Here is a 15,893-nt window from a genome sequence, read left to right on the forward strand (position 1 = left end):
TAAGGCACGAACCAACATTGGTCAGAATTTGGAGGCGTGTCAGTCAGTAAGAGACAGAAGTCACCAAACTTTACACCAGGGGTGGGCAACTCCAGGCCTCGAGTGCCGGTGTCCTGGAGGTTTTAGATGTGTCCATGATCCATCACAGCTGATTTAAAGGGCTAAATGACTCCTCAGCATTTCTTGAAGTTCTCCAGAGGCCTGGTAACAAGTAATCATGTGATTCAGGTGTGTTAACCCAGGGTGCGATCTAAAACCTGCACAGACAGCAGAGCCTTTCTGTGACAGCTCCACAGACCTGCTCCATATTTATATTTCTGTATCTGTGAATGCAGTCTGCACTTCTTTATTGCCCAGTCTCAGTCTTACTTTTCTTTAGCTTAACCTTGTATTTATTTTCTTTTTATTCTGTTTTATAAATAAAGATCTAACAGCTTATGGCCTTCCCTATGTGCCTGTGGAACTTTAACTTAACTCTATTTGTTATTTATTTATCCTACTGCTGCAACACAATCATTTCCTCTGTGGGATCAGATATTTAAGGAACTCTCCTGAAGAGTTTGGAAGAATGCTCTAATCCAGGGGTGGGGAACTCCAGGCCTCGAGGGCCGGTGTCCTGCAGGTTTTAGATCTCACCCTGGGTCAACACACCCGAATCACATGATTAGTTCATTACCAGCCTCTGAAGAGCTTCAAGACATGTTGAGGAGGTGATTTAACCATTTGAATCAGCTGTATTGGATCAAGGACACCGGCCCTCGAGTTGGACACTCCCCCAGCTTTACAGATGCTTTCTTTTGAACTATGCACTGATAACAAGTTGGATAATCATCATATTTGACAACTGACCACAAAGATTTTCCCAGATTCTTGGCGATGTTGTTCCTAAATAGTTTCACCCATTCTGAACACACAAGTCTGAGAGTAGTGAACCCTCTTCTCTTTTTTCAGTCTCTCTGGATTGACCTCTTTTTGTGCCTAATCATGTTACTAACCTGCTGCTAAATAATTTGAGAAACATTCAACCAGGTCCAACATGAAATGTTTCACTGGCTCAAATAAAAATGAGCGAAAGAAAATAATACAATAAAAAAATTAACTCATGTTTGTTCTGATGTGTTTGTAGCTTTAAAATTAAAATTTTAATTAAATATTTGGTTTGAATTATACACAACTCAAAACTGATGGTGACTAATGAAGTTTCCCTCCTTGTGTGGTCTGACTCTTTCAAACAGCTGACGCCTTCTCTGCTGGTGATAACGACAACAACATAAAACACTTTTTAAAAATACCAACAACAAAAAAAATGTTTATTTTGTCTTTTCCTGTATGTACAAAACATTATAACAAACTAATTTAAAGGCCAGATCACATTCTTATGATACGACCGCTACACTCATCAGTCCTGTCTGTACAACGAGTCCCAGCAGAGCAGGAGTCTCCTCAGACTCTATTTGAACTGGTTATCAATGAGAGTGCCCTTCATCTTGGCCTTCTTGGCCTCCAGCTCAGCCAGCTCCTGCAGCCTCCTCTTGCTCATGCCCTTCCTCTCCAGCTGCTTCTCGATCACTTTGGCATTCTGGGCATAGGAGTCCGCCACCTCCCGGGCCTCGATCTCCTCCTCCTCCTCGTCGATAGTGGAGACGGTGACGGAGCTGAACTTGCCCATGTCTTTGGTCCGCTTGGTCATCATCACTCGGACTTTCTTGGGAGCCTCGGGCTGCTTCTGGCTGTAGACGCTGGTGTTGCCGAAGCCCTGCCCGAACTTGACCACGGCCCCGTCCACGATGAAGGTGGCCGGGTTGTTCTTCTCCTGGTGCTGGTAGAAGAGCAGCAGGCCGCATTTGCCGCACTTCTTGCGGTACTGCCTCTCGATACCCTCGGCTCTCTTGATGTACGTGTTTTCGTCCTCCTCCACGTTGCAGAACTTGTGAGCGTGTTTGGCGGCGTCGATCACCCGGGCTTTGTCCCGGGGTCTCATGGGCAGCTTCTCCAGCTGGCAGTCCAGGACCAGAACCATCTGGCCGCACAGGCAGTAGTAGACGTGGAGGGGCTTCTCTCCGTCGTCGTACTCCTCCCGGTCTCTGGTGTCCGAGCACACGACGCTCCTGGAAACCACCTTCGGCATGTTCACACGCGTGGGTGTATTTTACTACCAGGACGGGATCAGAAACACCACTACAGCCAAACTTGCCCAGAAAATAGAAACAACGCAATAGTTCCTGTGTGCACCGACGATATTGTTCCCGCGAGAAACCCAAGTGTCGAATATTTGTTCCGCCTTCATAGATCGTTCCGCGAAACTCAAAATAAATACATTTTATTACAACCCCAAACTAAGAAATACAACTTTATTACAGATTAAACGTATGTGTGTAACACTACCTCACAACAATAGTGCTCTTTATTGCAAGCACCTACAGGGGAGCTCTAGACCTCCAGGGCAGGTGTCCTGCAGGTTTCAGATCTCACCCTGGGTCATCAACACACCTGAATCAAATGTTTAGTTCATTAGCAGGCCTCACGTTGAGGAGGTCATTTAAGTCAGCTGTGTTGGATCAAGGACACATCTAAAACCTGCAGGACACCGGTCCACCCTTGGGCTACAGTAACAGAGCAGAGGAGGATCCTCTTTCAGCCAGCATGATTGGAGGTGAGGGGAAAGACAGAGGATCAAGAGACTGCAAAAAGGATATTACGTATTTGCCCCCCCCCCCCCCCCCCCCCCAATTCAACTAGGCAAACGGGCTCGCAAGTTTAAATTCCATTTCTGGTTAAACATGTCAGACATTTTCAGTCTGCTGGCTCACTGACACGTCTAACAGTTCTGCTCGACTAATTTAATAGCAGCCTTAGGTCAGTTCAAGTTACTGAACTTCCGTTCTCCAAATGCTAATACTGCGCTGACCTTGTCCAACACGCCATCTGCATTTGGATTTCCAACTTTAGATTTGAGAACAGTTTCTGTTCATCCCTGCAAGAGCCTTTCAAGTGGGCCACACAGTTTAGTAGCAATCCTGAGTCAATATAACTTTAGTCCTTATTCCAAGATGAAGATTTCAGCATTAACAAAGTACCACAGAGCGTGACCCAAGTGAAATGATGCACTGACATCAGCTGAATTAATACACCAGACAGGTCATAGCGTCAATAAACACGTTTATTTCAAACACCCAAAGACAAGTACAAAATCATTCGTCATCATTTCGTGGACGTGTAAATTTATGATTAGTGGCAAATAAATGGCTCAATCATTTCAGCAGAGAGCTGATGCTGCAGACTCCTCACTGGCAGCAGCTGGTGTCGCACGTCTTCCCTTTGCACACGCAGCCAGAGGCGCATTTGCTGCAGCCGGATGGGCAGCAGTCGCAGCAGCCTGCAGTGACAGACATCATTACTGACAGAACACAAAGAAAACTACAGATGTCATTAAAGCAACTCGAGCCGCTGCGCATTTTTTTTTAATGGCATCAAATGCGGAATTTTGAAGAAATGGCGCATGACTATAAGAGACAATCTTCACACTATGCGTGTTACTTGGGAAGATAAACAGGAGCGTAACATTAACAGGTCGACAGACTGTTTGCTGTGACGTGTCAGACTTACTCTTCTTGCAGCTCTTGCATGAGCAGTTTGTGCACGTGCAGGATCCTCCGCAGTTGCAGGTTCCAGCTGAACATAAAAAGACAGTTCAGTTTCATGTGGTCAGAGTAACAAGCAGCGCATTAAACAGTCTTGTTAAACAGCGGCAGGAATACTCACTCTTGGCGCACTCGCAGGGGTCCATTTCTCAGTCGATGGCTCGGTCAGAGTGATGCTGGCGTTGCTCTCGTGTCGTCGGGACTTGAGTGAATGTTGTGAATGACGGTGTAGGAGTGGCTGTTTTATAGCGTCCTGGGAACAACAGAGCCGAGTGCAAAACACGCATGTCAAGCTTCACGCAAGCACGTGGTTAATGATTACAAAGAGGTTTGTGCACACGGCATGGTCCAACCTTTCAGCAGCGGGAACAGAGAGATCCTCATAGCCAGATCTATGGCCTGCTGCCTGAACATTATATAAGAATGTCAACTCCTGGAGAAATTCAATCATGCAGTTAATTCATGTATTTAAACAGAGGAGAACATCTTCAGGCTACACGGAGATCTGAACACACGATCACAAACGCTCACCAACACTGATTCATGTAGAACGGGCTACATGAAGTGCGCGTCTCCAATCAGGACGTCTTAGTTTTATATGGATGAAGTGACTTTATACAACCATTTGGGGCTCATATGAGAGGATGTTGGGTGGATGGGCGCACGAATGATCACCAACAGTATTATTTTAAAAATTACAAAAAACTTTTCAGCATCTGCGAAGATTCTTCACAGAAAACATTTCCGTTCAGTGTTTTCATAACAAACTTAACCTCATACTTGATTAATTGAAACGAATACACTCTATACCGGTAATATTTTGACAGTGCGATCATTTCATGGGGGTAAACATCCACATTAAATATCCTAAATCCAAATCTAACCGCTCATTAAAAAAATACATGTAATATATCGTGTGACTCCTCAGTTTTACTCGTTTTTTATAATAAAAATAATATAGTCATCATGATGTTGAACACGGGCTGTTTCCGGCGCTGTGCACACGGTGCGAACCAGCTGGCGTCCGTCTCCCGTCGGTGCCGAGCTGCACGCGGCCGCTCGTGAGCAAACCAAAGCAAACAGGCTATTGTAATATGCTGCGTTCACGTACCGTGTGCTATCGGAAATACCGGATTCAGCAGCGAGCCGTGTGCATATGGCACGTGCGACGTCGCGTCTCCCCACAGAGAAAATTGTTGTGCATTTACACACAATATATATATTTTTAATAATAGCAGTCTTACAAGAAATTAAACACCAAAATCACACTACGCATAAAATATCAGTGGGGAAACATCGGTGCGCAACAATAAAGAATCAAACAGAACAGACGAGCTTTAAAAGTGTGTGTGAGTACAATAGAACAAAATTAATCTCGGCCACCGTAATCCTCGATGTTTCGCACTTGGTTGCTTAGTTTTTTATGTCTATTTGTCTATAAAGACGATCTGTGTTTACAATACTTAGGTTTTCATGACGGGAGCGTGAAGGCAGCATCATTCACTCTGCACTCGACACAGTCACTGAGTGTTTCTCCACTAACACGTAGTTTCTAGAAAGTGTGTGTCAGCCGATGTAAACCGCAGGGAGCGACGAGCGAAACGAGCTTTAGAGATGAGCGCTGCTCTTCTTAGTGAAGCAGCTGAAAATGGCAATTATGAGGGAAAAATCAGTCATAATATAATAATTAATATAATAATACTGCAATTAGATTCAGTCCATCCATTTTCTGTCGTTCATCCAGGGAGGGGGCAGAGTACTCCGGTCTGCTAACACTACAAATCAAGAAGAAGAAAACACTTTAAAGAACTCAATTACCTGAGCTGACTGTCCAAAAACATGGGTGTAAACAGAGAGGGGAACTACTGTGCTTTCCCCCGTTTCTTTTTGTTTTCTTAGACTCTAGTGGAGTCCCAACTATGTTCACACAACCCTCTGTGCCTGCACAACTTTTCATTTAGAGTCATCAGACCAAAATGTCTCTGGGGACAGACACACAGATACTTACAGCCTATCGTGTATTCACAAGAATTACACATTCACACTTTATAGGACTTGGACCAAATTGACTTGGATCATTGCTTCTGTTGGTGCAGTGATTAGCAGCAAAGTCCAAACACAGGTTTGTTGGTTTAACTGGTGATTCTAAACTGGTCACTGTGTGATTGTGAGGATGAACGACGTTGTTGGGTCTGTGTTTCCACAAGCCGGCAAGTTTAGAGACTTATTCATCATGAAGAAAACAAGACATAACAGAACATCTACAACCGGTTTTTCACTCGCTAACAAGGGACGTTTTGGTCAAGAACCAGCTCTTGGAGCTCACGCTCCTGTCTCCAGCCCAAAATCCTTCCAAGAGCAGCTTCACCTCCCTCTGTAAAACCCCCCCAATGGCTCTAAGACAAGACACTATGTGTGTGTGTAAGCACGTATATGCATGTGCAAGAATGTGTGTGTGTGTGTGTGTGTAAGTACGTATATGCATGTGCAAGAATGTGTGTGTGTGTGTGTGTGTAAGTACGTATATGCATGTGCAAGAATGTGTGTGTGTGTGTGTGTGTGTGTGACCTCCTGCTGACCAAAAGGATCATAAAAACAGGAAGCAACAACAGAAGAAACAGATCTGTCAGACAGGATGTATCTGCAATAAAACCTCCCCCAGCACAGAGGGGCTGGAGAGGTGGTCAGGATCAAATGAATGTCTTGATCCTATAGATTAAACTCAGACTTACAAATTTAAGAAGCCCAATGACAACATTCAACAATTAGACTTAACAGACGTCTTTCTCTCTCCCAGGACCAAGACTACGCCATGCTGGCTCATACGTGTTGTTAACCCTTAAATGAAACACTGCCACTGAAAAACACGTTAGGAATTTCATGGGAGGATAACAATTGTGTACAAATTTTACTTAAGACCAAATATTTTTTAAAAAGTTTTTAAACAATATTATTAGAGCTTTAAAAATAATATTTTGGGAACAAAATATATACCAGCTGAACATATTGCTAGGACATTAATATTATCAGAATGGTTATAAAATGAATGGTTTTCTTTTCTTCAACACTGTAAATGCTGCTGTTGTGCTCACTGTGGAACCGTGAATATAATAAATACACCTTAGAAAAAGCAAACACTGATTGGCCTGAAACAGAAGTCCTGTTAAGGTTCAGCCTGTTTGAACATCTCAAAACCGTAAGATGTGTGACGTAGTTACATTTCCTGTCAGTAAAGGTTAAAGGTTAAATCACATCACGTCCTAATTATAGTTTTTGACTTTGTTAAAGCAACTTTGCATTATTTACGGTTTAAAAATGTCAGTGCAGCCACTGTCTGAAACAAGCTGTTATAGCCCCGCCTCTGTTTGGCCTACGTCCTTTTGATTGGCTGCTTCTTACAAGCAGAAGTTTGAACAGCTGCTTTTAGGGGTTTTTGTTCTGCTAGCCACAGCTGTGTGACTGAGATCACACCATCAATATAGTCATGTCATCAAAATAAGGCTATCCCCTCACTGAAACATCATATAGAGCCAAGAGCAGAACATTTTCATTATTTGAAATTTTAGCCATGTTTTTATGAAAAGCCGGCATTTTAACAGCAAACGTGACACAAAGTAAAAGAGAGAAGAAAAAAGCTCCACCTTATATGTAAATAATCTGTCATACATCCTTTATGAATACACTGCTTGGATAAATATGCAGTAGTTCCTGTTTTTGTACGTGATTAATTTTGGACACTGGATGTGAGAACTGTTCATTACGCCCAGAAGCTGCTGTTTCAGTCAGCGACCGCTAGAGGGCGACAGTTGCACCGACTTAATGTGACGGACACACGATAACGAGCAGTTATAGGAGAGAAAAGTGTGGAAGTGGCATAACAACATCCCGTCCTGGTCAGAGCCGCTGTGCAAGTGTTGCTCTGCTCATTCTGAGAAGTGATTACGTGTCTTAAGTCTTATGTCAAAGGTCAGTAATGCCGACAGACAGACTCTACTTTACACTGATGGGATATTCTATGATCACAAAGTGTTAGGCATGCTCTCAGCAAGACTCGCTTCTCTTAACTGTGTGTGTGTGTGTGTGTGTGTGTGTGTGCAGGGCAGACAGCTGAGCTGCTATATTTGATCCTTCCAAGCCCAGCATGGGACAGAGTACATCCACTGCACACACGCAAAAATGACATGCTGACCATTGCAAGGGATTTTATTTTGCATTAAAACTGAGATGATACAGCTGAGTTGCTACAATGCACTTTTCACAACTGTGTAGAATATTATATATATATATATATATATATATATATATATATATATATATATATATATATATATATATATATATATATATATATATAATATTTAATTCAATGAGCACAGATATTGTGAGAAAATGGTGTCAGCTGACGAGCTCCTGCCGCTGAGCTCTGTGTTATTTGCTGAGCATGCTGGGATCTTGTTCCACCTGGACAGGCATGTCTGTGTCTTCTTGGATCCACCGAGCACACGGTATCAACTACCTCGCAAAAAAAAGAAAAGAGAAAGAAAACCGGAGCTTCTCTTGCAGTTTGTGGAGACGCCGGCCTATTGCACGGTAAACCCATGTTAGCAGCGTGTGCAGTTTTCCAGATGATCTGCTGTTGGACAGACGGTGAGAGGACGAGTGAGCACTCATCAACTTTCTAGGAAGGTTCTTTCTAATCTGGTGACAGACTCGTCCTCAAGCAGGTCAGTGCAGCAGAAATGATGAAGTCAGCAATAAACGCTTCACTAATAATCATTTTTAAATAGTAACGAGATAAAACCTGGAAAGTTGAGGTGGATTTTCTTACACTGACCACTGAGATGAAGCTGCAGTAGGTGCACTAAATAACTGTTACTGTTAATTATATGTTTGTCGTTACTAAGAATATAAACACAAGCTGAGACGTTTCTAGAGCTGCACAGCCTGAAACTCCACGTTTCCACACTGACTCTCCTGCAGACGTGTGTGGGGGGGTCACTGAGTGAAGAGGGTGAGTAGGTGTGAGAAATGCTTATGATTCATGTTGAACCAAACAGATCCAGAACAGCTTTTCGATTACTATAGAAACAAGCTTGAGAACACTTCTGTAGTCATGCAGGGACGCGGGGAGCAGGAAGGCAACGAAGACGTTTAAATAAAAGATTTAAAAGTGAACAGCTGAGTGTTTGATGCATCGGCCTCGCAGGGGCAGTGTTGGATTTTGTACCTGTCTTATTATTGTTGCTCCTTTTGCAGTTTTTCATGCACTTACATGTGAGATGTGTACATGTGCTCTCTGACAGAGAAGCAATAACACAGATTATCCAGTTTCTGGCTGAAGCAGAGCTGAGTGTGTGCCGTACACGCCACAGAGCTCAGGCTGTTCAATTCTCGCTAAAACATAAAACGTTTCCACTCGACCTAATTTTAGCAAAGCGGGCTGTGATTGGTTCGTTTTCTCTCATGCTAAGAGCACTACATCATTTACTGTCTTCACAGGCTGCCATGGATCATGTGCTGGACATAGCTGACTGTTACTTCTTCACTCCTTACATTTACCCGGTCTCATGGCCTGAGAGCTGGGCTGTGCGCCAGATTATCAGCCTGTGGGTGGTAACCAACTTGGGAGCTCTGCTGGTTTACCTGGTTTTTGGTGCTCTTAATTTCTACTACGTGTTTGACCATGTACTCATGAAGCATCCGCAGTTTATCGAGGTAGGCCCGTGAATGGATAGCCAGCTTTGGTACCATTTCCAAGGTTGTCCTAAACCCCAACTTTGTGCATTTGCTTCACTAACAGCATCAAGTAAGAAAGGAGATCCAGTTGGGAACCATCTCCATCTTCTGGATGAGTTTTCCCACCGTGGTGCTTTTCTTCTGGGAAGTCAGAGGACACAGCAAACTTCATGACAGCATCAGTGAAAACTCGCTGGGTGAGAAAACGGTTATTTACATATTATAGCACACGATTCATGTTGACTCCAGTTAATGTCAAACTAAAAAGGAAAATCTCAAAGTGAGCTTACTGTATTTAATGAATGTACTGTTAAAATTCTTATAGTAAATATGGCTAAAGGCTCAAATCAGAATACTTTATTGATCCCTGGGGGAAAGTTACAGTGCTCCATTATAAACAAACAGTAAAAAAGACAGAAAATACACAAGAATAGCACAATATAAACAGGCATATATATATCAGGGCTCTAGACTAACCTTTTGACATGGGCGCACCGGTGCGCCTAACTTTAAAAATGTAGGTGCTGCTGCTTTTTCAGCGTTCAGAGATTGATGGCACCGTGTCAGAGCTGCCTATGAATTTCAGACGGATCAGGCCTTAACTTAACAAAAAAGTTATCAATCGTTCTTTTCATCTTTTTTTATTACAGCTACATCCACTCTGTCGGGCCTGGGCTGCTCACTAGGGCTGGGTATCATCACTGATTTCTATAATCCATTCGATTCCGGTTCTCAAAGTCCTGATTTGATACAATTTAGCCTCAGACAGTCAGAAATATTATAATTCTGATAATTTATCAGTACTGATACATGTGAGACTTCATCAGCATTGTGAACATCAGCAGATGCCTTTGTGTGAAAGTAACTGAGGATAAAACAGAAAAACATGAAGGAGATTTTCCTGGTCTGGCTTTTTATAGCAGATAACCTTAAAAATATTCTGCAATTTTGCATAATTTTAAGAAGTTTAAATTTCTTCAGTATTGAACAGCAGAAATTAGGCTTTCTTGTCGGAGGTCATTTAAGTGAAAAAAGAAAGAGACAGCGCTGTAAACAACGGTAGACTGGTGGGTGATAAGCGAATGAATGATGCAGAAAACAGAGATTTGAGATGGGAAACTGTTCCTGAAGTACACAGAGAGAGAGAGAGCTGTGCAGGAAGTGTGATTTTTATCGTGGTGGAAGCAAAACAGCAAAAGTCAATTCATGACGACATTGATCAAATGTGAAGCGTAGTTTGCTGCTTCTTTTGCTGCTGGCTCGGCGAATTTTGGTTGGAGAGACAAAACCTGCAGCTCAGAATCAGCGCAAAAAGACGTAAACACAGAGCGGAGCGGACGCATCAGAATCGTTGAGCTCCGACAGCGTGTCCGTCTACGGGCCGTCGGGTGAGAAAGCCGACAAAGACAAAGCTGATTCTGACGCGTCGGGTCTGTGTTTACGTCTTTGTGTGGAATCCGTGTACCTGCTCTTAATGTGTGGTGGTTGTTGAAATAGTTCTATCTATATGTATCTATCTCTATATCTATCTACATAGTGAGTAGATAAAAAGTGAGTAGATATCCCTCATATGGTCATCTCAGCTGCACAGCTGTGTTTAGCATAATCGTGTGCTTCTGAGAGGCAGCCAATCAAAAGACAGTTGCCTTAAAGTGAAGGGATGAGATTTAAAGTACTTTTTTCAGGGAGAGGCGAGTGGCTGCACTAAGGACAAGTATAAAGTGAATAAGTGGCTGGAAATGAGCGCGTCCACTTTAAGGCTGCGTGTGATTAACTCACTGAAACTAACCAAGAGTCTGCAAAACCGAAAACTCACGTATGTCTCTGCTCCAGGCTGGTCACGACTGTTCGTAAGCATCACTGGTTTCTTGTTCTTTACTGACATGTGTATATACTGGATCCACCGCGCCATGCACCATCAGAACATTTACAAGGTGAGCTTCAGCATCTGTGCTGCCAGCCTACACTTGCCCCAGGCAGTTAGTTTGTCAGTGGGTGGCTTCCTACAATAAAAGGGTCCACCTGTACCAATGAACCCATGAAACAATGATTGCGTGACCTTTTGGGCTTTTCAGCACTTTTATGCTCAGTTGTTTGCACCAAACAGGTTACAGGCTCGGTTTAGCGCACAGTAAAACACCGAGCAGCTGAAGGAAACATGTAGAATATTCTTTTACTCTTATAGTTATTTTAACTCCACAGCTTTGACTTCGTTTGTCTTGTGTATCTTCTCATTAAGAGAAAATCTCAGACTTGACACCATTTGTGTTTCTCCCCCTCAGCACTTACATAAGCAGCACCATACCTTCAAGATACCAACACCGTTTGCCAGCCATGCCTTCCACCCACTCGATGGCTTCCTGCAGAGCTTACCGTACCACATCTACCCTTTCATCTTCCCTCTCCACAAGGTGCATATCATCTGCTGTTGCTAGGAAATACTGACAAGCCCGATCTGAGGTCAAAGGAGGACCACGCTGTAAACCAGGGGTTGGCAACTCCAGGTCTCGAGGATCCTGCAGGTTTTAGATGTCCTTGATCCATCACAGCTGATTTAAATGGCTAAATGACCTCCTCAACATGTCTTGAAGTTCTCCAGAGGCCTGGTATTAAAACTAATCATGTGATTCAGGTGTGTTGACCCAGGGTGAGATCTACAACCTGCAGGACACCGGCCCCCGAGGCCTGGTGTTTGACAACCCTGCTGTAAATCAGGGCTGCATTAAGTTACTGCTATTAACCTGCAGTAAAACGTCTAAGTGACTGACAAAGTGTATGTTGATACACTGAAATTGAGAAAGTGCACAGTTGTCTTCAAACTGTGAAATGCTTCAGCTGACATGAGTTATTTTAAATTACAGGTGGTTTACCTCTCCCTCTTTGTCTTCGTCAACATCTGGACCATTTCCATCCACGATGGAGACTACCGCCTTCCAGGCCCGCTGATATTTCTGATTAACGGCGCCGCTCACCATGTCGATCATCACCTGTACTTCAACTACAATTACGGACAATACTTCACACTCTGGGATCGCCTGGGAGGCTCGTACCGACACCCATCGGCGCTGCTGGGGAAGGGACCCCGTGACCAGATTCACAGGCTGACGACAGAAGCAGCACAGACACAGTGATGATGGACGCTCAGAGCAGAGAGACATTTCTGGACATTAACAGGCTATTATGCTGCCAATGGTCTAAAGCAGAAGAAAGAGACAGCCGGTATAAAATATGCAGATGCCCTAGCTAGATACTACCCAGGCAGAAGATGAAAATTATAAAGCATAGCAAAATAACACACTGTATGTTAGCAACAGTGTCATTAGGGTTAAGTAGTACTACTGGTATGAATGTAAAGAGCACAGATTCTGGTGTTACACACAACTGTAGCAGAAAACTGAAAGTTGAATCAATGTGTTTTAAGCATGTTTATGCATAAGAGCAAACCTTTTCCCCCAATAATTTGGCTGCTTTTATAGTACAGTAGGGCTGCCACAAACAATTATTTTGATAGTCGACTAGTCACCGATTATTTTTGCGATTAGTCGACTAATCAGATCATCATCCATTGGACGTAAAACGTACAGCTTATTGCACCAGCAGCATCTGCTCTTATATAACTATCATTAGCTTACAGCTTTAAGTGTTTAAGGTATGTGCTAACTAAAAATAAAGACAAGATGATAGTTTATTAAATTTTAATGAAATTTGCAGATTGTTTCGGTGAAGTTTAATAAATTCCTTGCTATCTAAAATATAACAGGACACCGGAGTATATTCTCCAGCATCTCACACTTCTGATAATCAGCTGTCTGCTTGATGTTTATTCAGCTGTGTAAAAACTATAACTTTAATCTCAGCCAAACCGATTTACTCAGGAACAAATAAAACACTAAAAAAAGCCAAACAATAACATTTTTAAGTTATCTAAGTGACTTATATGTTTAACCTGAGTAGTGAAAGATGGCGGTGGGTTTGAAAACGGTTTGCCGGGAGTCCGGTGTTCTCACGGCTCTAGTTAGCCTAGCCCCCGGCTAGCTATCGAGCTAGTGGCTAACAGACGTCTCCGAAAACGTCGGAGCGCTTTTGAAAATATGTGGTGTCTTGATAAACTGAGCAGATATTTGAGGTTTACACAGCTACATTCTCGCCTGAAAACATGTTAAACGTGTATTTTTTGACCCAGAAAGAATAATAAGAGTAATATTAAAACTAACTAGCTGCCGCCATTGTTGGAAACTGAGATGGGCTGCGCTATGAATTCTGGGACACAGCTTCTTCTTCTTCGGGGTTTAACGGCAGCTGGCATCCTTGTACATGCAGTGCTGCCATCTTCTGTTTCAGTCCGTTATTACACTCTTAAATCCTACTACTTATTCCTGCGTCTTTTGTGATCTTACAAAGCTTCAAACGACGCGTCGACTATTAAATCAGTCGTCGACGATTTTGATAGTCGACGTAATCGTGACTAGTCGACTAATCGTGGCAGCTCTATAGTACAGCGACATCCAGTGGCCAGACTACCTGCAAGATAACTATGGTATTACTGCATGGGTAAAGGTGAGATGATTTTGTTACAAACTCAGGAGGCTAGATCTGTTCAAAGCCAGGGTTCCTCATTATAACGCTGCAGAAATAAGAGCCGTGGTTTAATAAATGCACACACAAACAGGAGGACTATGTGCAACACATTTATCACGGTTTCATAAAGTATAAACAATGTTTTTATGTTTTACAATAAGAGTGATGGATAGTTCACCACCAAGTAAAAGGCCAATGCGCAGAGAAGATACGGCACATTTGTGTGTCAAAACGGACACAGTGCGCACCACGTCTGTGCATTTTATTTGTACAGTTCGATTGTGTGTTAGTCTTTCAGCTTCCAGTGCTCGGTGTGTTCTCATGTAGGCTCTGCAGGGCGAGGTCTGTCCACTTCATCTCTTGCTCTTTCACAGACTCTGTCGATCCCCCGTTGTCCTGCTCAGCCTCAGGTAGCTCACTCTGCAACAAACCAGCATCAGAAACTGGTGATCTGCTGGGATTTTCCCACAAAACCGTCACTTGTGTTTAAGGTAAAATACAAATGGGTGAAAATGTGTTGTTGATGTTAGAGATCAGAGGAGAATGTGCAGACTGTTTCAAGCTGATAGGAAGGTGAAGGCAATCCAAGCACGCAGAGCTTTGAACGCACAACACACCACGAAGCAGATGGACTACGGCGGCAGAAGACCACACAGGGTGCTGCTCCGGTCAACTAAGAACGGGAAACTAAAGCCGCAATTCACACAGGCTCATGAAACTTTGACAACAGAAGACTGGAAAAATGTTGTTGTTGTTTCTTGTACACGATGTGTTCACGGCACTCAAATTACGACCTTTTGGGATGTAGTACAAGTAGGAGATCTGGATCATGGACCAAATCAACAGCAACTGCGTGATGCTATCATGTCAACATGGTTCAACATCTCATGTCTCCAGCATCTTGTTGAATCTTTGCTATGAAAAATCAGAGAAGTTCTGAAGGCTTTAACCCTGGCAAGGTGTATCTAATGAGTGTATATAGTAGAAAGCAGGTAAGCATGCGCATGTCATCTTCTGTAAACCCAGAACAGGAAAGAGAAGTATACCAAAGCAAAATCCCCCCCAAAACCATATGTGTATATTTATGTTCATATCCTCTCATTCTCCTCTATTTTATACTCTAACTCTGTAATATGCAACTTCTGTCGGTGCTCTGCTACTGGAAACTGAACTTCCCGGAGGAACCCACCCGAGGGATTAATAAAGCGCTATCTAATCTAATCTAATCTACGTCATTGGCTGGATGTTATGGAGTGTCCTCTCATAAACTGCACTGCTCGGGAACATCCTGCAAAAACATTTCTGCTTTCTGTAATCGTTGGTCCTTGTTGACGTTAACCTTAGCATTAACATTTACCAAAGGAATGGTGACGTCTTCGTACGGCAGCCTGTCTTCCCTCCAGGCATCATCGGTGAGATCCAGGACTCTCCCATCCCGTTGGATTTCACTGTCCATCCTCCCGCCGAGACACAGCCGGCTGCCAACTAGCCTCAACAGCAGGGGCAACAGGACCCCAGATTTACGTCCGAGAACAACGCCGTTGCTGTTTGAGAAGAGCAGTCGCAGTAATTCTACGTACCCGGTTGTCACGTGCTGATGACGCAGTGAATGGTGCCTTTACGTGCAGTGGAAAAATACGAATCTGACGAGTTTTACTAGCAGGAGATCCAATACAATTTCTCGAAACCACAGATTGTATATATGCAGTACATTATATGCAGTATATATGTATGTTTATGTACAGCCATTGGTCCAAATATGTGAACTTACACAAGAGCAACATTTAGACTGCAACGTGGCATTTATACTCCACAGTATACTGCCTTGTATGCCACCTGAAGGCAAGTTTAGCCCATCAGGAGTTATTTTAGAGTATTATCTAAATGACCTGATTCACTGATCATTGGGACCCAAAAACTGTAAGCAGAAAATGGTCA

The 15,893-nt window shown here is 43.2% G+C and overlaps 4 protein-coding genes across 6 annotated transcripts; 1 reads left to right on the forward strand and 3 right to left on the reverse strand.

The window, feature by feature from the left end:
• Nucleotides 1-827: 827 nt before the first annotated feature.
• steep1 (STING1 ER exit protein 1) lies at nucleotides 828-3,023 on the reverse strand. Its single transcript, XM_085167064.1, has one exon. It carries the CDS (start codon nucleotides 2,126-2,128, stop codon nucleotides 1,451-1,453), a length of 678 nt encoding a protein of 225 aa, XP_085023190.1. The 5' UTR covers nucleotides 2,129-3,023; the 3' UTR covers nucleotides 828-1,450.
• Nucleotides 3,024-3,142: 119 nt separating this feature from the next.
• On the reverse strand, nucleotides 3,143-3,912 carry mt2 (metallothionein 2). Its single transcript, XM_085167065.1, has 3 exons — nucleotides 3,763-3,912; nucleotides 3,607-3,672; nucleotides 3,143-3,376 (listed from the first exon to the last, which is right to left on the reverse strand). Exons 1-3 carry the CDS (start codon nucleotides 3,785-3,787, stop codon nucleotides 3,285-3,287), a joined length of 183 nt encoding a protein of 60 aa, XP_085023191.1. The 5' UTR covers nucleotides 3,788-3,912; the 3' UTR covers nucleotides 3,143-3,284.
• Nucleotides 3,913-7,996: 4,084 nt separating this feature from the next.
• On the forward strand, nucleotides 7,997-15,176 carry LOC146515950 (lathosterol oxidase-like). 3 transcript variants are annotated; one of them, XM_085167231.1, is made up of 6 exons: nucleotides 7,997-8,652; nucleotides 9,141-9,356; nucleotides 9,442-9,574; nucleotides 11,211-11,311; nucleotides 11,660-11,788; nucleotides 12,239-15,176. In XM_085167231.1, the coding sequence occupies exons 2-6, from the start codon at nucleotides 9,147-9,149 to the stop codon at nucleotides 12,506-12,508; spliced, it is 843 nt and encodes a 280-aa protein (XP_085023357.1). In that variant the 5' UTR covers nucleotides 7,997-8,652; nucleotides 9,141-9,146; the 3' UTR covers nucleotides 12,509-15,176. The 3 variants fall into 3 exon arrangements, with proteins under 3 accessions (XP_085023357.1, XP_085023358.1, XP_085023356.1); XM_085167232.1 differs by having other exon boundaries at nucleotides 7,997-8,365; XM_085167230.1 differs by having other exon boundaries at nucleotides 7,997-9,356.
• anapc13 (anaphase promoting complex subunit 13) lies at nucleotides 14,055-15,544 on the reverse strand. The gene is made up of 2 exons (XM_085167238.1): nucleotides 15,313-15,544; nucleotides 14,055-14,375 (listed from the first exon to the last, which is right to left on the reverse strand). Exons 1-2 carry the CDS (start codon nucleotides 15,409-15,411, stop codon nucleotides 14,250-14,252), a joined length of 225 nt encoding a protein of 74 aa, XP_085023364.1. The 5' UTR covers nucleotides 15,412-15,544; the 3' UTR covers nucleotides 14,055-14,249.
• Nucleotides 15,545-15,893: the final 349 nt, after the last annotated feature.

Source organism: Neolamprologus multifasciatus, chromosome 7 (assembly GCF_963576455.1).
Source record: "Neolamprologus multifasciatus chromosome 7, fNeoMul1.2, whole genome shotgun sequence".
NCBI classification, from domain to species: Eukaryota; Metazoa; Chordata; class Actinopteri; order Cichliformes; family Cichlidae; genus Neolamprologus; species Neolamprologus multifasciatus.